This window comes from Oncorhynchus clarkii, chromosome 4, assembly GCF_045791955.1.
Source record: "Oncorhynchus clarkii lewisi isolate Uvic-CL-2024 chromosome 4, UVic_Ocla_1.0, whole genome shotgun sequence".
Lineage (NCBI taxonomy): Eukaryota > Metazoa > Chordata > Actinopteri > Salmoniformes > Salmonidae > Oncorhynchus > Oncorhynchus clarkii.
The window spans coordinates 50,071,133-50,093,914 of NC_092150.1; the positions used below are offsets into that span (position 1 = coordinate 50,071,133).

At 39.9% G+C, this 22,782-nt stretch overlaps 1 protein-coding gene across 2 annotated transcripts in view; it reads right to left on the reverse strand.

Moving 5' to 3' along the window:
• Positions 1-6,609: 6,609 nt before the first annotated feature.
• The window catches only part of LOC139406913 (adhesion G protein-coupled receptor L2a), a 197,838-nt gene continuing 181,665 nt past the window's right edge, over positions 6,610-22,782 (reverse strand). Inside the window, exons 19-25 of one of the 2 annotated variants that reach the window (XM_071150070.1) lie at positions 22,586-22,612; positions 21,800-21,968; positions 15,275-15,403; positions 14,389-14,485; positions 12,574-12,702; positions 11,386-11,403; positions 6,610-8,429 (exon numbers count right to left, since the gene is read on the reverse strand). In XM_071150070.1, coding sequence (XP_071006171.1) covers positions 7,609-8,429; positions 11,386-11,403; positions 12,574-12,702; positions 14,389-14,485; positions 15,275-15,403; positions 21,800-21,968; positions 22,586-22,612 — 1,390 coding nt within the window. In that variant the 3' untranslated portion in view covers positions 6,610-7,608. The remainder of the gene's footprint in view (positions 8,430-11,385; positions 11,404-12,573; positions 12,703-14,388; positions 14,486-15,274; positions 15,404-21,799; positions 21,969-22,585; positions 22,613-22,782) is intronic. The other variant, XM_071150072.1, reaches the window with a different exon arrangement.

The following is a 22,782-nucleotide window of genomic DNA, read 5'->3' on the forward strand; positions in this document are numbered from 1 at the left end:
TTCATATCTAAACAATTTATGACAATTTAAAACCATAGAAGTAGCAGAGATGGTACTATGACCTGGTCTTAACCCTGACTGTTCTACATTCAGAAAATATGTAGCAATTAAAAGGGATCTAAGCTGAGTATTAATCAATGATTCCAGGATTTCTGCTAGGCAAGAGTTTGGAAACGGGATGATATTTATTTAGATAACTCGGGCTGCCACCTCTATGTAGAGGAAGTACATCGGCCGCCTTCCAAACTCTAAGGATGCTACTTGATATAATTGTCAAGTTAAAAATGTGTTAATGCTTCTGCAATCAATGGAGCAGAAAGCTGTAATAAGAAGGGATCAAGCATATCAGCCCCAGTAGATTTTAGTTGTTGTTCCAATGCTTCAAATGTAATTGGATTTGTCACATGTGCCGAATACAACAGGTGTAGGCCTTACAGTGAACTACTTCCTTACATTCCCTTAACCAACAATGCAGTTTTAAGAAAAATAAGTGTTAAGTAAAACATAGGGATGTAAAAAATAAAAATAACAAATAGTTAAAGAGCAGCAGTAAAATAACAGTAGAAATACTATATACAGGTAGTACCGGTATAGAGTCAATGTGCAGGGGCACAGGTTAGTCGAGGTAATTGAGGTAATATGCATACAGTACGTAGGTAGAGTTAAAGTGACTATGCATAGATAATAACCAGAAAGTAGCAGCAGTGTAAAAGAGGGGGTTGAGCGGGGGGACAATGCAAATAGTCTGAGTAGCCATTTGATTAGCTGTTCAGGAGTCTTATGGCTTGGGGGAATAAGCTCTTAAGAAGTATTTTGGACCTAGACTTGGCGCTCCGGTACCGCTTGCCATGAGGTAGCAGAGAGAACAGTCTATGACTAGGGTGGCTGGAGTCTTTGACAATTTTTAGGGCCTTCCTCTGACACCACCTGGGATATAGGTACTGGATGGCAGGAAGCTTGGTCCCAGTGATGTACTGGGATATTCGACTACCCTCTGTAGTGCCTTGAAGTCGGACGCCGAACAGTTGCCATGCCAGGCAGTGATGCAACCAGATGCTCTCAATGATGCAGCTGTATAACTGTTTTAGGATCTGAGGACCCATGCCAAATCTTTTCAGTCTCCTGAGGGGGAAAATGCTTTGTCGTGCCCTCTTGACGACTGTCTTGGCGTGTTGGGACCATGATAGTTTGTTGGCGATGTGGACACCAAGGAACTTGAAGCTCTCAACATGCTCTACTACAGCCCCGTCGATGAGAATGGGGGCATGCTCGGTGCTCCTTTTCCTGTAGTCTACAATCATCTCTTTTGTCTTGATCACGTTGAGGGAGAGGTTGTTATCCTGGTCTCTGACCTCCTCCCTATAGGTTGTCTCATCGTTGTTGGTGATCAGGCCTACCATTGTTGTGTCGTCGGCAAACTTAATGATGGGGTTGGAGTCATGCCTGGCCATGCAGTCATGGGTGAACAGGAAATACAGGATGGGACTGAGGATGCACCCCAGTGGGGCCCCCGTGTTGAGGATCAGCATGGCAGATGTGTTGTTACCTACTCTTACCACCTGGGGGTGGCCTGTCAGGAAATCCAGGATCAGTTCCAGAGGGAGGTGTTGAGTCCCAGGGTCCTTAGCTTAGTGATGAGCTTTGAGGGTACAATGGTGTTGAACGCTGCGCTGTAGTCATTGAATAGCATTCTCAAGTAGGTGTTCCTTTTGTACAGGTAGGAAAGGACAGTGTGGAATATAGTAGAGATTGCATCATCTGGGATAATGATGTTGATGTGAGCCATGACCAGCCTTTCAAAGCACTTCATGGCTACAGAGGTCAGTGCTACGGGTCGGTAATCATTTAGGCAGGTTACTTTAGTTTTCTTGGGTACAGGGACTTAAGTGGTCTAATTAAAACATGCTGGTATTACAGACTCAGTCAGACAGGTTGAAAATGTCAGTGAAGACACTTGCCAGTTGGTCAGCCCATGCTTGGAGTGCACGTCCTGGTAATCCGTCTGGCCCAGCGGCCTTGTGAATATTGACCTGTTTAAAGGTCTTACTCACATCGGCTACGGAGAGCGTGATCACACAGTCGTCTGGAACAGCTGATGCTCTCAAGCAAGGTTCAGTGTTGCTTGCCTCCATCGTGAGCATAGAAGTAATTTAGCTCGTCTGGTAGGCTCATTTCACTGCGCAGTTCGCGGCTGTGCTTCCCTTTGTAGTCTGTAATTGTTTGCAAGCCCTGCCACATCCGACGAGCATCGGAGCCGGTGTAGTACGATTCAATCTTAGTCCTGCATTGACGCTTTGCCTGTTTGATGGTTTGTATGAGGGCATAGCGGGATTTCTTATAAGCGTCCGGGTGAGAGTCCCGTTCCTTGAAAGCGGCAGCTCTACCCTTTAGCTCAGCGCGTACGTTGTCTGTAATCTATGGCTTCTAGTTGGGGTATGTAACTACGGTCACTGTGAGGACGATGCCATCGATACACGTATTGATGAAGCCAGTGACTTATGTGATGTACTCCTCAAGGCTATCGGAAGAATCCCAGAAAATATTCTAGTCTGTGCAAGCAAAACAGTCCTGTAGCTTAGCATCTGCGTCATCTGACCACTTCTTTATTTACAGAGTCACTGGTGCTTCCTGCTTTAGTTTTTGCTTATAAGCAGGAATCAGGAGGATATAATTATGGTCACATTTGCCAAATGGAGGGCCAGGGAGAGCTTGTACGCATCTCTGTGTGTGGAGTAAAGGTGGTCTAGAGTTCTTTTTCCTCTGGTTGCACATTTAACATGCTAGTAGAAATTTGGTCAAATTGATTTATATTTCCCTGCATTATACCCCGGCCACAAGGAGCACCGCCTCTGGATGAGCATTTTCCTGTTTGTTTATGGACTTATATAGCTCATTGAGTGCAGACTTAGTGCCAGTATCGGTTTGTGGTGGTAAATAAACAGCGAGAAATATAGATGAAAACCCCCTTGGTAAATAGTTTGGTCTACAGCTTATCATGAGATACTCTACCTCAGGCGAGCAAAACATTGAGACTTCCAAATATTAGACTTTGTGCACCAGCTGTTGATTACAAATATACACAGACTGCCACCCCTTGTCTTACCGGAGGCAGCTGACCCATCTTGCTGATGCAGCGTAAACCCTGCCAGCTGTATTTTATCCATGCCGTCGTTCAGCCACTACTCGATGAAACATAAGATATTACCGTTTTGAATGTCCCGTTGGTAGGATTTTCGGAACGTAGCTTGTCTATTTTGTTATCCAATGATGGTACGTTGGCTAATAGGACTGATGGTAGAGGCAGATTACCCACTCGCGTTGGATCCTTACAAGGCACCCCGACCTATGTCCCCAATATCTCCGACTCTTTCTCCTGCGAATGACGGGGATGTGGGCTTTGTCATGTATCTGAAGTAAATCATTTGCGTCCGACACGAGAAAAAAAAATCTTTGTCCAGTACGAGGTGAGTAATCGCTGTCCTGATATCCAGAAGCTCTTTTCGGTCATAAGAGACGGTGGCAGAAACATTATGTGCAAAATAAGTTACAAATGACGCGAAAAAAACACACACAATAGCACAATTGGTTAAGAGCCCGTAAAACGGCAGCCAACTCCTCCTGGCGCCTTTCATCTTCACAAGGTAGACAGTTGATCCAGAGAGTACAAGGATTCACTGGGGGTTGTCTGGTCCTCTATCAAGTCGATTAGCAGCCGGGAGAGGGACGAGCAGTTTACTGACTGACCCAGGTCTATTAAACCAACATTTCTTTCAAACAAAAACAGAGGACAGAAAATGTTGATAAAAAGCATGACCTATCTAATTTTTTCAGTAATGATGTCAGAGTTCAGTATAACTTTCTTGGGTAGGGAAGCATTTAAAAGGAGCGTGTTTATCTGCAAGTGATATAAAAATAGATGAGAAATGCTCAATTGCTAATTCAGGGTCAGGTATACACTTGATGGTACAAGTCATGCATAAACGCTTGGGCAGAAAAGTTTTTCAAATGTATCTTCCTAATAATACAGGGATCAGAATTATGTTGTCTAGTATCTCCAAAACAGGTTATAGGACAATGATCACTAAGTTTGCAAACATATTTGTGAAAATGTAATTCAATCATGAGGATCTATCTAGATGTTTCACATTTAACTGAGTGGGTTTTGTGATCAGCTGGGTTATATTAAGATCAAAACAAATGTTCTTAAAGTTATCCGAGATCGGTGTCAGCCAGTCCGGGTTAAACTCACCTAAGACCACCAGTTCAGATGATAGAAAAGGTTGTAAATGCTCAGCTAGGATACTAATCCCATGAATTAAAGCAGCAGGGGGCCTATACTGTACACTCCAGCAACAAATACATGCACATTTTGTCTCATGGTCACATCTAAAACCAGGATTTCACATTTCTGGGGAATAAGAGCACAAGTGGATTTTACTTACATCGCCACCGCTCCACATTTTCTCTGAAAATATCTAAAAATCTTGTAATTAGCAATGTCAGTGCCAATGTCCTTATCCATGATCAAATAATTTAACCAAAACAAGAATGTCTGTGTTCATGTCATGCATCCAGATATTGATAAAGTCAATCTTTTACATCATACTTTGCACAATTAAATGTCACAAACCCAGCCCTTCGCCAGACCTAAAAACAGCAGGGGTATCCATATTTACCGTAACCAGGTCGTTATAAACTTGATCATTAAGTAAGTCAGGAAATTTCATAGGAATAGAAATTAGATTACCAAAGCTTGCCCCGATGGGCCTGAGGCTGCATCTATTTGGTGGCTGTTTAAATACTATTGAAATGAAGACAGGGATAATGTACATTTCCTTGACTTGACTAGAGTATTTCAACGTGAGGCATCCTTATTCAAAATTAGAACTCATCCAGATGTTTAATTTCCTCAAGTAAAGTAATGATCCTCTTCGTGGCAGCATTTAGTTTGTGGCATTTGACACAGGTGAAGTTTTCATAAAAGTCCTTCACTGGGATTATTGTGAACATATCACATAAAAGGCATTTAATTGCCTTATGGTCAGCGATAGTCAAAGGAGTTTTCACTGCTTTGTGCTGATAGAACACCCTTTACTAAATTCAGCCATTTTGCTTACTAGCCAATAGGCTACTAAAAGACTACTAAAATGATCCAGGGACAAATATAGCGGTTCCAGCACTGTGGCTATCTGCGTTGCTGGATCCAAAATAAATAATAAAAACTGGATATAAAATACTAGATATAAAATAAAATGATATAATAATCATATAATTCAAAGTATTCACTAAAACCGTTTGTCAGAGAACCACCATGGCAGCATTCATCAGCTGTTTCCGATGATAAACCGAGAATGTGAGAAACCCGAGAATTCGCAGTTAATAAATTGTCCCTCTGATAATTGCAGCAATATCTCTCACTCAATTATAAGAAAAGCAACATCAACAAAGTTTATGCAATTTAAGAGTATAGTTCACCGAAATTGCAGTCATTAATTTGTAATTTGGGTGAACTGTCCCTTTAATGTGAACTTCTTCTGACAGTGAGAGCGTCTTGGCGGTGCAGATCCTGAGTCATTTCCTTCAATGGCAAATGATAAACAATGTAATTTCCAGATTCCCTGCAGTGAGCTGTCATCCTGCTCTAACCAGTGGCTTATTTACCCTATTAGAATGTGTCATAAATTAGCAATACCTGAGCATTAACAAAGGACTGACTTTTGTCCTCAGCGGGAGTGGGCATTAATTGGTGCAAATATGTGTCATAAATAAGACATATTTACTGTGATGTACTGTATTTCTCCAAACAGCCTCCAACTATAACAGCGACCCTTGTAAAGCATCAGACTCATTTCCACTTACATATTATTAAAAAGCCAGCTGATGAGTTACAGAATTGCATCACCTAGATTTTAATGGTGTCTGGTGAAGTGCTCAATAATATACTAATCGGACAATGTTATGAACCGGTGTAATTTTCAAACTTTTATTGGAGTGTTACAACCACACAGAGGAACATTTACAATGTAATTTTCCTACCTGAGTTTCTCATAATTGAATCACATGGAAAGATTTGGCTTATCAACACATAAGGTGAAATGAGCTTGACTAATAGGCAAAGTCTTTGATAGAAAACAAAAGCAAAGCAATCCCTCTGAAAATATATCACTGATAACCTTCCAAGGTGCTTGGGATGTACTCATGACTTGAGTCAAAAGTGTATTTTGTCCATAGCAAAATAATCAAGCCTAAAACTTCTCCAATGGTACAAAACCACAAAACATTAATAAAACTGTCATTTTACAAAAAAATCTCACATTTATTTATTTGTTAAACAAGTGTTGAACTTTACATTTGTCTTTATTGATGGGCCCCTTAATAGCATGTTTACATAAAAAGAAGGACTATGTATACCAGTGCTGGAAAATATTACATTTTCCAATGTATAATCTTTTGAAAATATTTCAATAAATAAATGTCCATACCCAGGAAGAAGAAATACATGTATAATGAATAAAAATGTTATGGTAAATGTTTTATCTCGAGTGGATGTTAGTCTTGAGTGGCCCATTTCTATGTCATGATTGTTTATCCGATTAGATTAGACACTGTTGTATTCCCACTTTACTAAAATAACGACCTTTTAGCAATATAAAATCATATAAATTTCAAATGGACAACATACTGTATATGAATTCAGTATGGAAAAACACTTCACAAGTGGAACAAATTATTATGCATTAACCTTGTTCTTTGTAGACTTATTTTGTTTTCACCTGCTTTTTTTGTTCAAACATACGATAATGAATGATGTGTAAGAACTATAAACACATTTTATAACATATGTGCAACTTTTACACAATATTCTCTTCAAATGTTACATTTTCAATTAAAAGGTTTCTTTATATTTACGGGTTTCCATGAATTTTATTTTACACTAGCAAAATATATATTCATTTTGCCATTTCCCTTTACAACAGCTCAATTGAGAAAATATAAGGCCTGGGGCTTGATTGCTAGTGGTTAATCCAACCTTCACGGTGATGGGGACAACTCTAGGATCCAGGACCTTATATTCCTAATTAATAGTCTGATCAAGAACACCATCAAACAAATAAGTCCTTATCCTGGTCCGAGAGCTTCATTTTGTATGTAATACGAAACAGGCTTGACAAGGATGGTGGGAGTGTATGTACAACCTTTGGCCAGAAAAAACTGCTGAACTGGATTGGCCGATAACATTTTTTAAATAGTTTTTTATATCCTTTTTTAAAATGCAACAGCAGCAGAATAATTAAATACAGAAATGGTATGTGTCTTAAATTGAACTCTGCATTTTATATACAGTCTGTTTAAAACTCCACTCCAGCGGTCGGGGTAATGTCGCACTGCCATCGCAGTGCACTTAAGTCTGTTGGTTTGTGAGGAGGATGGGGTGTGGCGAGTCTGGGGGGAGAGGAGTGTGTGTGTGTGTGTGCGTGCGTGCGTGCGTGCATGTTGGGGGCTCTAAGGCTCTCTGAAAAAAACTTCCCCGGCATCTCTCAGAGTACAGTAATGTTTGTCCTCGAGGATGTCGGGACAGCGGACAGGGGACGATGATTTAAATATATTTTAAAGGCTTGTCACTAACTGCATCTGTCCTTCCCGTACATCTCCTTCAGGGATGCAGCCCTCTTTAGTAATAGGGATGATGTAACCGTCACTGTTTCCTCTACTTATCTGGTAGTACGCTTGGAGCTGGTGTCCTGCTCCTAAGTTAGGCATGCTCTTGTAGTAAACGTCCTCGTTCTCGCTCCTCTTAGAGGGGCTCGAGAGGTCCTCCAGCTCCTCCGCATCAGGGCTGCTCTCGGGGTATGGAGAGTCCCTTAGGGTGGGCATACTAGTGTACAAAGAGTCTCTGTTTGGGGACTGTAGGCTGTCCCCATGCTCGTTGGTCGTGAGCTGGCTGACGTAGCTCTCCAAGCCCCCCTCAGTGGTCTTCACTCTCTTCTGCGGCTGGTACAGAAGTGAGTGAGTCCGCTGGGGGATGAGCGGGGCCTCCAGTTCCCGGTGGTGCAGCTCTATGCCCAGGCCCACCGGTGTGTTGATATTGTGGCCGTGCACCAAAGATGAGGTGTCAGCCACGATGACGTCATCTTCGCTGCTGCTCCCGCCCACCACGTGCACCCTCTTGGACGATGGAGGAAGAGGAGCCCCCCGCTCCACATGGTGGTTGTGGCTCTTGTTGCAAGCCCGGAGGTTATTGTGCACCAGCTCCGATATTAGCATTTTTTCAAAGGCTGCGTCGTCCAGGCTGAGTCCACAGTCCACCACCTGCACACTGTTGCCGTAATCCCCGTTGCGAAGCGAGTAGCTATTGTTAAAGTTACCATTTAGCGGTAGAGTATCCATTGCACTGGTGTCCCTGGGATGGTTCAGTGTGTGTGAGTGTCCTGGAATGAGAAAACATATGAGGGGATTTAAATTAGTCACAACCATTCTTCTGAAAGCAATATGAAAAAAATGAGAAAAGTGGTTTAATGCTGTTCAGGACGCTGGAGATAATTTGGCACAAGACTAAGATTCAGCTGTACCATGTTACTAATTAGACAATCTGTAAGGAGAATGTGTATGCATGCATATACACAATGAACAATTATTTTACATTCTCAGTTATGGGGTAATTTGGAAAATGTTTGTATATCATGAACTAATACTTTCTCTAAAAGCCTTTCCAATTCACTAAAATATTCTGCCTTTGACTCTCTAGTAACAAAGGGACAGACGTGATCCCAAACAACATTAAAAAACGTGAAGAAATCATGAAGATCACAACACACATGTCAGAGGTAAATGTACAGGGCCCGGTTTCCCAAAAGCATCTTAAGGCTACGTTCATCATTAAAACCTTCGTATGAGCATAGTTAAATCTCTGAGCTGTTTCCCAAAACCATCGTTACTAAAGATGATCTTGAAAACGTTTGGTAATTAACGACTGCCTCAGACCACTTGTAGAATAGCTAAGTACATCGTTAGATTCTTTTTCCCCCTTCCGTGTCACTTTATACACAGAAGGTCTCAGTTAAACACAAAATCAAGATGTTTATCTGTCTTTCTGTGACCGCTGAAAGCTTCAGAACGATGTGACAGTGACGACAAATACAAAGTTGCCCATTTCTTTGCATAACAAGCAAATGATATAAAGACGCTTCAAATGAAAACTGAGAACTGTATTAAAAGATAAATACAGTATAGGCTACATAGATCTATATATTTGAATGACATTTAAATACATTTTCATGTTAATTCAATTGAGTTTTATTTAGCTATTTGTACACTACTGTCTGTAATTTTTGCCTCAATATATTTCATGATGTGTAACGTGCACAATGATGTGAAAAATCTTGATTTAGTACATAATTATAGGGTAAGCATTAGAATAAGCCACTTCAATATTTGCAGTCATAGGTGATAATATCTCTCTAGGAACTGATCCGTCGTCAGTATTGTGGAATAATTCTTATGTTAAGGTAAGTTTTGAAAGGGAGAACGCTGATCTGAGAGCAGTGCTCCCTTTTTTTTCTCGATCCTTTCAGTTTCGACAAATGCCTCAACGATGCACTTAGCGAACATTCTCTCTGCGTGGTGTTTTGGGAAATGCATGTTACATTTTCGTCCGTTGTAGGAAAGATGCATCGTTAAAACACTCGTAAGCCTAAGTTCCATCACTATCAGAAAACCGGGCCTTGGTATGTAGCCACAAATGGGCAAGCTACGACATAGACAAGAAGTTGTCTAGCAACTCTTTGTTGGAGGTGACAGGGAAAAATAATGGGAAAATATGAATGTATACAGAATGGAGAGTCATGGTCAACACGGACAGCCATCTTTCTCACTTCAGGGCCCACAAGCACCATCCGACATCACGACAGACAGCAGGTGGAGAGACTCACTTTGGACAACTCACATCATGTTTGTCTGTTCAGGCTATCTGGCCTAAGAGTAGCTGATGTACAAAAGAAAGTAAAATGATTTATTGTAACATGAAGAATCACTGAAAGGAAAAAAATTAAAACATAGCAACTTAGTTAGAGCAAGGGTTCAGCAAATTTGATTAACAAGCAATCAAAGCTTTTTTTAAAGATTAAATGCCACCAATTTTTATTTAAATTATTTTAATGATTTGAATTTATTTTGGCTGTATTTGTTTAATTGAGTGGTGTCTGAGTTGTGTTTTTTTGTATTTTCTCTCAGGCAAGGTCAGAGTTAGCCGGCAGCCCTGCGGTTCACATCAGTCAAAATGACAGTCCCCAGTGTACGCCCGGTCTCTACAAGAACAGCCCAAGAAAAACACAGCTGGGAAGGTCAGATGCAGTCATGTTATGAATTTCTGTATGCACAGGGCCATGGAAATCAGGCGGCGATAGAATAAATATTAGTGGGGTGTGATTGGAGAGAGAGGTTGTGTATCTGCCGTGGCTAACACGGCTTTGGCACAGAAAGAAATTGCGAAAAACATTTCTATAAATTCCTGCCACAGATAGAAGAGAGAGATTAAGAGGAATGGGTATTTTATGGTGACATGCTGTTGTTCAGATAAGGGGATAGACCATTTTTGCAGACCAGTGGAGGCTGCTGAGGGGAGGACGGCTCATAATAATGGCTGGAACGGAGCAAATGGAATTGCATCAAACCATGTATTTGATGTATTTGATACCATTCCACCCCAGCCATTACCATGAGCCCGTCCTCCCCAATTAAGGTGCCACCAACCTCCTGTGTTCCAGACACACCGACATGTAAAACAGACATCACAGAGTTTAGCGGAGATGAGAGGAGAGAAATGACAAGAAAGGAAAGAGTGAAAGAGGACAACAAAAAAAAGGATTACAGCTGCTACCATGACGTTTGTACATTTTGTTTATACCTCACTAGGAGAACAATTTTCCCCACACAGGTGATGTCTGGAGAATAGGGGAGAGATGTGAGGGGAATGTAACTGGACACAGAATGCTGAGTGCCACAGGGAACGGCATTCACGTAGGAAGCCTCTCTTCTCTCAATTCACCCAGGAAATATTCTTTGCCACCCCAGTAACAAAGCTACAGTTGATGTCTGCAGATCACAAACTACTTATACACATCCAAGAGAAAGAAGAAGAGTATCTGAGGTATAACAAAACCATTCTTTCTCAGCTGTCTTAGATAGCTGTTGGATCCCAAAGGAATGCAATATTGGAAAGTAGTATTTTCCTATTGGTGGAATATAATTTGGTTGGTATAGTTTGTGAACCACTTGCCCACTGAGTAAATGCCAATGACCATTGATGTACCAGGGAGTTGTTGTTTTTAATAAGCATGCTTAAATAAATTTACATTTGATAGGCAAAGTTAAGTTTTACTCCCATACTTGTCTCTCTGTAGGTCACTAGAGGGAAGCGTAAGGAGAAAGCAAAAAAAACATGACAAAATATACAATGTAATTAAAAATGTATTTTTTTTTAAATTGCATTGCATTGTAACATAATAATCCCTGCACACAAATTGAAATACTGGACTAACACGTAATATCTCATGATCATTTTGCTAAATGAACTGTTTGTTTATCAAACAGTGTCTAGTGACAGTTGTCAGGACTGGTATCTGTTTATACCTGAAAAACATATCATTGATCAAAATCAAATGTTGATCTAAATCATGGTGCGTCACATTCATGAATACACAAATATTCAAGTACAAACTGAATATTTCAGCTTGCCTGTATTGTAACGTATACGGTTTAAGGGGCAAGTTCACTCCAAAACACAAAATATATAAATAGCAGAAAATCATTTTTTAAAAGCTTAAGGAAAAAGCATAAATCGATAACGAAAAACATTTGTTTTAAAACTTAAATTGTCATGTTAAATTGTCATTTAAAAAAATGTAAAAATCATTGCATTGTACCATAATAATCCCTACACACAATTTGAAATACTGGACGGACACATTTTAAATATCATGATCATTTAGGTAAATTAACTGTTTACTTATCAAACAGCATCCAATGATGATTGTCAGGATTGGTATCTGTTCTGTTCTTTGCGTCACATTCATGAATACACAAATATTCAAGCACAAACTGAATATTTCAGCTTGCCCGTATTGCAACGTATACGGTTTTAGGGGTAGGTTCACCCACAAAACACTAAATAAATAAATCACAAATCATCAATCTCAATAATCCTGCAATTTCAGAGTACCATTTGAAAGGCCATGACAATGTTCATACTGTCTTTTCATGGCAGTACATGGCAGTACACTGAATCACTTTATCTCATTCAAGAGAAACTTTAAAACTGAAACTGCACACCAGAGGTCTCTTAATAAATCACAAACCAAGTCATACACACGGTGCTTTCTTACAACACCGATTTCAGCAACCGATGTCTGTTACCCATTTGGGGATCCTGCTGAGATCCAGATTGGAAGTTGATACTCGATAACGTTCTGATCTTGATAAGGCCACAATAACTCATAAAAAAAACTAGTCAAAGTATAAAAAATGAAGAGAGAAGAAGAAGTTAACTGTACGTCAAGAAGTGTTAAGTAAGCACACCTGGAGAGTTAAACACTGGAGCCCTGGGAGCGTTACATACGACTGTTTCAGCCAGTAAGGTGTTATAAGGGTTGTTAGTGCCTTGTGGTCGAAGAAGAGGGTTTGTTAGAAGATAATTGCCCGTCATTCCTGGAGGCGGTAAGACAGAAGAAGACAGATCAGTTTTTGGCATTGGTACAATGAGTGCTTTTTGGGGTGATTTATGGAACAAAATGTCAAGTACATCTAAAACTGGGCTATTATTTTCAGAGTAAATATTGCATTTTTGAATTTTTTGGGGAGGACAAGATATTAATATTATCTCTGGATGTCACTTGAGCAAAGTGTACAGGCATTTTGTGGAAGCAAGGATTAGGATACAGAGGGGATATAGAACATCTAAACAGTCACTACCACAAAAGGCACTTTTGTTCACCTCATTCTAATTCTACTACAATCTGCTATGTAAATGAGAAGCAATGTAACAACAGAAAAAAAGTATAAAGTCAGCCTTTTTGTGTTTTTGTTATTTGACAAGAAAGGTAACTGGTGAGAAAACTATACTCTCATTTAGCCTTCTATTGCTGTGGATATTAATGAATTGTTAAAACTGCATTATCAGGTATTTTCTGCAGTGCAACGCTTGTTTTGTCCATTGCTCCTGCTAGGCCACAGTTTTAAGTTGAAGTCCTATGATGCAATTGCTTGAAACGTGTACACAACAAATGACCACACCCTTGTATCCTTAGTAAAATATCACACTAACACTAACTTCACCTGGATGCCAATACTTTACAATGTCAGATATTTTCTTCAAATACTCAATTCACCCCGATTATAATGTTATAATGGATTTCTTGCATCACGTTTAAAAACTAGACATTTCCAGTAACATTTTTATAAGCTGTGTACTAGAAAAACCCATCACTCTTGTAGGGTATTCTCTGAGGATGTTATAATGACACGGAGTGGTTTCTGAAGAGCGGGCCATCCTCAGTACAGTGTACTCAAGGGTAACTAGGGTAGTACACTGGAGCATGATAGATAAATGTAACCTTAACATCTAATATACAGCTTATCGGGACAGAAAAATATTGACAAGATGAATTTCAAACTACTGTTCGTAACATTTTACCTCAAGGAAATTATAGTGTGAAAAATAATAAGGGGGAGTTTGGGAGGGGGAAGTCAGACTACCTCAGGCTAACCTCTTTCCTTGCATACTTGGAAAGCCATTTTAGAGCCATGCCGAGCCGTAAAGGCTGAACAACACACTAAGCACTCAGGGTCACCCAGAGTTGAACATCTTCTCATCATCATACTTGTGCTCTGGCTAAATAATAAATGACAAGGTTGTTTTCCTCCCTCCTGAATCCTTGAAATAGCAGAGGTCGCCTTACATACCGACCAAATAATGTGCCCCTGCGTGTCAAGCAAACATAGGTTTAAAAATAAAAACAAAACTTTATTTAGAGTTTGTTGGCATTTCCTTCTTCTTCTTCTTCTTTTTTTAATGGACTGAGCCACATGAACTTTGGACTTAGGACAAACAGTACAGTGGCTGCCCCAATTCGTGTTCGACATTACTGCCCAAAATGACAGCACAAAGTATTTGAGGAAGGATTTCTGTAATCCTCAGTTGGCAGAACAGAACAGGGAGAATATCCTTGCTATCCCTTTTAGCACAGTGCCGCAAATCTTATCAAGCCCAAAGCATTCACTACAATTTCTCAGGATGTTAGCCCCTCTGTATGAAATCATTGGTACTTGAAAATGTATTTTATGTCTCGATGATGGTGAATGGTGTGTGAAGAAGAGATGAGGTGTGTGACTGACCTTGGTTAAGGGTGGAGGTGCTGTTGATGTCACCTGAGATAAAGGAGGACTCAGATTGCTTTCTTACGGTGTCATTCCACATTCTCCTGATACGGCTCTGTCAGATTAACAAGGGACAGTTATTAGGACTTAAAGAAGCCTGTTCACTGTTGAGATCAACTTTCATTATGTTTGCTGTATGTAGTGTTCCTGCATCGGCGAACCGACTCTTCACACAAAGAGCACCAAGTGCAACGTCTGGCCTTCACACATTATATTAACTCAGGCTTTGAGTGACTACTTTTATACTTCCTGTCAAAAGTAGTGGATGTAATAGGCGGGTGCTCCATAGGTTTAATGAGCCATTAAGATGGGAATGTCTTGTGACGGTTTGTCTTTCTATTGCTTTCTATTGGTTAGAGCATTGTCTGCTATCAAAACATTTATAAAAAAGTGGTTCAATAGCAAAGGAATAACAAAGGAATAAACATAAAATTGTATTTGCATTCTTGTTTTTCAAAGGGTAAAAGTGACTGCAATGCTCTCAAATAGCGCAAATAGTTCCATGCACAGTGGCGTTAGTGAGAAAAAAAGATAAAGCGAGTGCTAAGGGGTAGAGTGGAAAAAGGTGCACATGCAATAGAGTAGATACTGCTTGAAACAGTTAGCTTACTTTAAAGTATACATGTCACTGTTTAACTACGGTCTGTGTTTCTGGTACAATTACATTGGCCAGCGGTCTTGAAAAATATAACATTACTGGGTGTTCTGATGGATTCAATGGATTCAGAAGTAATTGGAGACTCTCCTAGTTAACTATTATAGGTGATACTTTGCGGTAAACTGGGTTTATGCCAATCTACTCTGACATAAAGATGAATCCCAGTCAGAATCCCTGGTATAGTACCTGTGTGCCCGAGGAGTAGCGTGCACTTGTCCTTGTGGTGGAGGTCTTTGTTGAGCTGTGTGAGCTCTCAGTTGGTAAGCCACCACAGCAATATGTGTGGCGGAAACATTTGATGTACTCTTTACGGACCTGTGGAAGCAAAAAGAAGGGGGCGCTAAGTCAGTGGCTACGTTTATTTTGTGTGTACCTTTTGTGTGTGCTTACAGTGCTTTCAGAAAGTTTTCACACCCCTTTACTTTTTCCATATTTTGCTTTGTTACAGCCTGAATTTAAAATATATTAAATTGAGATTTTGTGTCACTGGCCTACACACAATACCCCATGATGTCAAAGTGGAATTATGATTTTTAAATTCATAAAAAATAAAAAGCTGAAATGTCTTGAGTCAATAAGTGTTCAACCCCTTTTGTTATGGAAAGCCTGAATACGTTCAGGAGTAAAAATTTGTTTAAAAAGTCACATAATAAGTTGCATGAACTCACTCTGTGTGCAATAATAGTGCTTAACATGATTTTAAATGACTGCCACATGTCTGTACCCCACATACAATTATCTGTAAGGTCCCTCAGTCAAGCAGTGAATTTCAAACAGATTCAACCACAAAGACCACCAATGCCTGGCAAAGAAGGGCACCTAATGTTAGATGGGTAAAACATGTAAAAATCAGACATTGAAAATCCCTTTGAGCATGGTGAAGTTATTAATTACACATTAAGCCACTTACTTTACATATAAAACAAAGATAAAACAGTACATCATATAACATTATTACACCACTACATAAAATCTACAATACCACCATACAACAATATTACAAAGTAAATGTGTGTAAAGTGTGTGTGCTTGCGTATGGGTGTCTGTACTTTTGTTTGTGTCTCTTCACAGTCCCCGCTGTTCCATAAGTTGTACTTGACCTGTTTTTTAAAATCTGATTCTACTTCTTGTATTACCTGATGTAGAATTATGGGCAGACTTCTCCCCATCTTAGCTTCTGTTGTATCAATATGTTTTGACCATGACAGTTTACAATCCAGGGGTACTCCAAGAGTTTATTCATCTCAACTTGCTTAATTTCCACATTATTCATTCCAAGATGTAGTTGAGATTTAGGGTTTAGTGAATGATTTTTCCCAAATACAATGCTTTTAGTTTTGAAATATTTAGAACTAACTTATTCCTTGCCACCCATTCTGAAACAAACTACAGCTATTTGTTAAGTATTGCAGTCATTTCAGTTTCTGTAGTAGCTGATGTGTATAGTGTTGAGTCATCTGCATACATAGACACATTGGCTTTACTCAAAGCCCATGGCATGTCATTAGTAAAGTAGAAAAATTAAGGGGCCTAAACGGCTGCCCTGGGGAATTCCTGATTCTACCTGGATTATGTTGGAGAGGCTTCCATTAAAGAACACCTTCTGTGTTCTGTTAGACAGGTAAATCTTTATCGACAATATGGCAGGGGGTGTAAAGCCACAACACATATGTTTTTCCAGCAGCAGACTATGATTGATAATGTCAAAAGCCGCACAAAGTCTAACATAACAGCCTCCACAATCTTTTTTTCATCAATTTCTCTCAGCCAAGTCATTTGTGCTGTGCTTGTTGAATGTACTTCCCTTTAAGCGTGCTGAAAGTATGTGGTCAATGTATTTACTGTAAATAGGCATTGCATCTGGTCAAACACATTTTTTTCCAAAAGCTTACTAAGGGTTGGTAACAGTCTAATTGGTCATGTAATGGCTGTGATAGGAGAAAACTGGAAATGGATCCGCAACATTGTAGTTACTCCACAAAACTAACCTAATTCACAGAGTGAAAAGAAGGAAGTTTGTACAGAATAAAAATGTTCCAAAACATTTATCCTGTTTACAATAAGACACTAAAGTAAAACTGCAAAAAAATCTGGCAACTTCATGTCCTGAATACAAAGCATTATGCTTGGGGCAAATCCAACACAACACATCACTGAGTAACACTCTTCATATTTTCAAGCATGGTGGTGGCTGCATCATGTTATGGGTATGCTTGTCATCGGCAAGGACTAGGGAGTTTTTACTGGATAAAAAAATAACAGAATAGTGCTAAGCATAGGAAAAATCCTAGAGGAAAACCTGGTTCAGTCTGCTTTCCAACAGACACTGGGAGACAAATTCACCTTTCAGCAGAACAATAACCTATAACACAAGGCCAAATATACACTGGAGTTAATAACCAAGATGCCATTGAATGTTCCTGAGCGGTCTAGTTACAGTTTTGACTTAATATTTTACTGCAGTGGCTAAATCATGGTCACACCGAGTGTTTCTTAGTAGTCTTAAGCAAATCTAGTTTGAAACAAATGTATACACCTCACACACATGGTTATGGGTTTATAAAAAAGAAGACACCTGTACCATGCCAGATATAGAGTTGAAATGTATTCAATGTTGATTTTGCATCCCAGAAATACACTTTAAATACATCACAGAAGACTGAAATATAACACAACTGTTTGCCATAGAAACACCGGATTTTCAGCGTTAAAAAATATATACAGTGCCTTGCGAAAGTATTCAGCCCCCTTGAACTTTGCAACCTTTTGCCACATTTCAGGCTTCAAACATAAAGATATAAAACTGTATTTTTTTGTGAAGAATCAACAACAAGTGGGACACAATCATGAGGTGTAACGACATTTATTGGATATTTCAAACTCTTTTAACAAATCAAAAACTGAAAAATTGGGCGTGCAAAATTATTCAGCCCCTTTACTTTCAGTGCAGCAAACTCTCTCCAGAAGTTCAGTGAGGATCTCTGAATGATCCAATGTTGACCTAAATGACCAATGATGATAAATGCAATCCACCTGTGTGTAATCAAGTCTCCGTATAAATGCACCTGCACTGTGATAGTCTCAGAGGTCCGTTAAAAGCGCAGAGAGCATCATGAAGAACAAGGAACACAACAGGCAGGCCCGAGATACTGTTGTGAAGAAGTTTAAAGCCGGATTTGGATACAAAAAGATTTCCCAAGCTTTAAACATCCCAAGGAGCACTGTGCAAGCAATAATATTGAAATGGAAGGAGTATCAGACCACTGCAAATCTACCAAGACCTGGCCGTCCCTCTAAACTTTCAGCTCATACAAGGAGAAGACTGATCAGAGATGCAGCCAAGAGGCCCATGATCACTCTGGATGAACTGCAGAGATCTACAGCTGAGGTGGGAGACTCTGTCCATAGGACAACAATCAGTCGTATATTGCACAAATCTGGCCTTTATGGAAGAGTGGCAAGAAGAAAGCCATTTCTTAAAGATATCCATAAAAAGTGTTGTTTAAAGTTTGCCACAAGCCACCTGGGAGACACACCAAACATATGGAAGAAGGTGCTCTGGTCAGATGAAACCAAAATTGAACTTTTTGGCAACAATGCAAAATGTTATGTTTGGCGTAAAAGCAACACAGCTGAACACACCATCCCCACTGTCAAACATGGTGGTGGCAGCATCATGGTTTGGGCCTGCTTTTCTTCAGCAGGGACAGGGAAGATGGTTAAAATTGCTGGGAAGATGGATGGAGCCAAATACAGGACCATTCTGGAAGAAAACCTGATGGAGTCTGCAAAAGACCTGAGACTGGGACGGAGATTTGTCTTCCAACAAGACAATGATCCAAAACATAAAGCAAAATCTACAATGGAATGGTTCAAAAATAAACATATCCAGGTGTTAGAATGGCCAAGTCAAAGTCCAGACCAGAATCCAATTGAGAATCTGTGGAAAGAACTGAAAACTGCTGTTCACAAATGCTCTCCATCCAACCTCACTGAGCTCGAGCTGCAAGGAGGAATGGGGAAAAAATTTCAGTCTCTCGATGTGCAAAACTGATAGAGACATACCCCAAGCGACTTACAGCTGTAATCGCAGCAAAAGGTGGCGCTACAAAGTATTACCTTAAGGGGGCTGAATAATTTTGCACGCCCAATTTTTCAGTTTATGATTTGTTAAAAAAGTTTGAAATATCCAATAAATGTCGTTCCACTTCATGATTGTGTCCCACTTGTTGTTGATTCTTCACAAAAAAATACAGTTTTATATCTTTATGTTTGAAGCCTGAAATGTGGCAAAAGGTCGCAAAGTTCAAGGGGGCCGAATACTTTCGCAAGGCACTGTACCGTGCCATTCAAAAGCCTGAGGAAGTTTTTGTCAGCTAAAAGATGTTGGATGATATATCCAAGCCATTTGTCCCTCCCAACAATTGAAATAGGTACATTCAAACAGAGGAAGATATTCAAAAACAAACAGCAAAATATTTTCACCCCAAAAAAATCTAGATTTGTCATTACAACAAAATTACATAAAACATTTAATAGAAATTATTTCTGAATGTTAATTTTCTAAAAGATAACATGCTAGCAATGCTTGGACCATACATTAGCTTACTATGGATAAGTTTTGTTTCGGAAGAGGGATTGAGGCATTTTTTTAATTAAAGATTAAAAACAGAAATACGTTATTTAGATAAGTAGGTGAATCCTGTTTCCATTGATCATCCGTGAGATGTTTATACATCTTGATTGGAGTCACCCTGTGGTAAATTCAATTGATTGGACATTATTTGGAAAGGCACATGCCTCTCTATATAAGGTCCCACAGTTGACAGTGTGTGTCAGAGCAAAAACCAAGCCATGAGGTCAAAGGTATTGTCCGTACAGCTCCAAGACAGGATTGTGTCGAGGCACAGATCTGGGGAAGGGTACCAAAACATTTCTGCAGCATTGAAGGTCCCCAAGAACACAGTGGCCTCCATCATTCTTAAATGTAAGAAGTTTGGAACCACCAATACTCTTCCTGGAGCTGGCCACCTTGCCAAACTGAGCAATCGGCAGAGAAGGGCCTTGGTCAGGGAGGTGTCCAAGAAGCCGATGGTCACTCTGACAGAGCTCTAGAGAACCTTCTAGAAGGATAACCATCTCTGCAGTGAAAGCCCAGACATGAACCCAATCTGACATCTCTGGAGAGACCTGAAAATAGCTGTACAGCAACTCTCCCCATCGAAACTGACAGCGCTTGAGAGGATCTGTAGAGAAAAATGGGAGAACCTCCCCAAATACAGGTGTGCCAAACTTGTAGCGTCATACCCAAGAAGACTTGAGGCTGTAACCGCTGCCGAAGGTACTTCTACAAAGTACTGAGTAAAGGGTCTGAATACTTATGTAAATTTGTAATTTTTTATTTTTTGGAATTCTAAAAACCTGATTTTGCTTTGTCATTATGGGATATTGTGTTTAGATTGATGAGAAAAAAATACAATTTAATCAATTTAGAATAAGCCTGTAACTAACACAATTTGGAAAAAGTCAAGTGGTCTGAATACTGTATCCCTGAAAATAGCCAGAATTAATGTAAACACAACAGTTTTGAAAACATAGCTTGTCCAAAAATAGTGGTCTAGGTATGGGGTAAATTGAGCATAGGAATTGGGTAAGTTGAGCCGCCTTGGGATAAGTGAGGACTGGTGTCCTGTGACAGTGGGTGATGGTGCTGGTAGGTCAAAGTTGAATTCAAGGAATGGGGGTTTGTTATATTGTATATCTTAAATGTATGCCTACATTCAGATATAGATCTCTGCCTTCAATATTACTTACCCTTCCATTTATTGACCAGTTGTCTGGGACATGGATGTTGTTTCGATGTGCTAATTCGTAGGAAAGTTCTCTGCATTTGAGGCTACTAAGCCCATGAAACTGGTCTGCAAGATTCTTGATATCGTTAGCAAGCTCAACCTTAATTTCATTAGATAAGAAGTTGTGCACCTCTGCTGCTCTGTTATAGACTCTCTTTCGGACAGGTACATGTTTGTCTTCTTTTTGTCAATGTACCTCTTCAATGTCATTCAGACTATATTTCATCACTTGCTGCTGCTCAAATGGACTTCTTCCCTTCTCTCACTTCCTTGGCTTCTCAAGAACCTCAAGGGGGGCTAGACCCCTGCTTGTTTACAGTGCATGATGATGTCTGCTCTGTAACAAAAATCTTGAGTTCATATGCATGACACATTGCACAAATACTATGCATATTATGGATAAAACTGACTAAATGTAATAATAATTTGTATGGGATATTGTGGCCATTATCTCAATTTGCCCCAAGGCAAAATGTTGACGTTATTAGCCCACACAGGTACAAGGATGCACTTTCATGCTAGGTTTAGGACCTCATATTGTAGCTTATAGAGACTCCAACTGATATACAAAACAATCTTAAAACTTTTGTTTAGATACAATCATCATGAAACCTATAACACAATAAATAAATGTGAGTTTTCCATGTGGTTTCTTCTTTTATCGACTCCATGAAATGATGACCTCTTCCTAAATATTTGGTCACCTGATTAATTTTGTGCATGGTCTCCTAGAAACAAAGCAAAGGGTGACTCAACCAAACCTTTGGCTCAACTTACCCCACTCACCCCACAACTGATTCAGTCTCACGTAGTGTTTGTGCAACATTATAGTGCAAACTTATAAAGGAAGCAAACATACTTTTTTCTGGAGAAGGCAGTGGAAAATGAAGATGAACATTCCTTGGAAGGTGTTGAATATTGTGAAGAGGTAGGCCATCACCACAGAGGACTCGTTGATAAAGAACAAGCCGAACGACCACGTCAGTCCCATCAGGCAAAGCAGTGCAAACGCCCCCAGGACCCAGGATCTGAACAAACAAATACATTTTTTTTAAAAAGGAAATCCAGTGTGAGGGGGATATTGTGTTCTCTTGGAATAACGATCAATCTGTGCTAGCTAGACCATGACAGGTGGACAGACTGGACATCTACACCGGCAGATTCAGCCAAGGAGTCCAAAAACTCAGACAACATTCACACAATGTTTATGGGACACGCGAGCTTGACTACAGATACTGTTCTTTTGGTATCATATCATATCTGGGGAGGGGGATAGGTGGGGGGGGGGTGGGGTGGGGATCAACCTCGATAAAAATTATTACCTGTGTTTTGTCTCTCTTTCAACAAGTCTTTAATATATTTATTATTTCTATAGGAAAGCCTGGAGCCGGTTGTGTGAAGGTCCTATGGAGCCTTCAAACACCTTCACAGGTGAAGACACACAACAGCAAACTGGATAGAGACAAGACGGACGGATGGACGGAGAGACATGGGGATGTGAACATTAAGTAAAGAAAATGAGGAGCACCTTGGAGTGATCACAGAGAGAAAGAGAGAGAGAGAGAGAGAGAGAGAGGCAGAATGGTGAGGAAAATCAACTACAGGCTGAAGAACAGTCTCAGACTTCTGAGGCTAATGTCCTTACTTGATAAATGGTTTATTATCTTCATAGCTAGAGAGCATGATAAGCGGGAAAGAGAAACACAAATTAGATCAGACGCATCACAGCGTGGTTAGTTGGCATTTTGAGGCAGAGATCTTCACCTTTGATTTTAGGAAAATTACGAGGGAATGAAATTAAGAGGCTAACAAGTAGCGAGAGTCTGTGTGTGTATTTGGCTG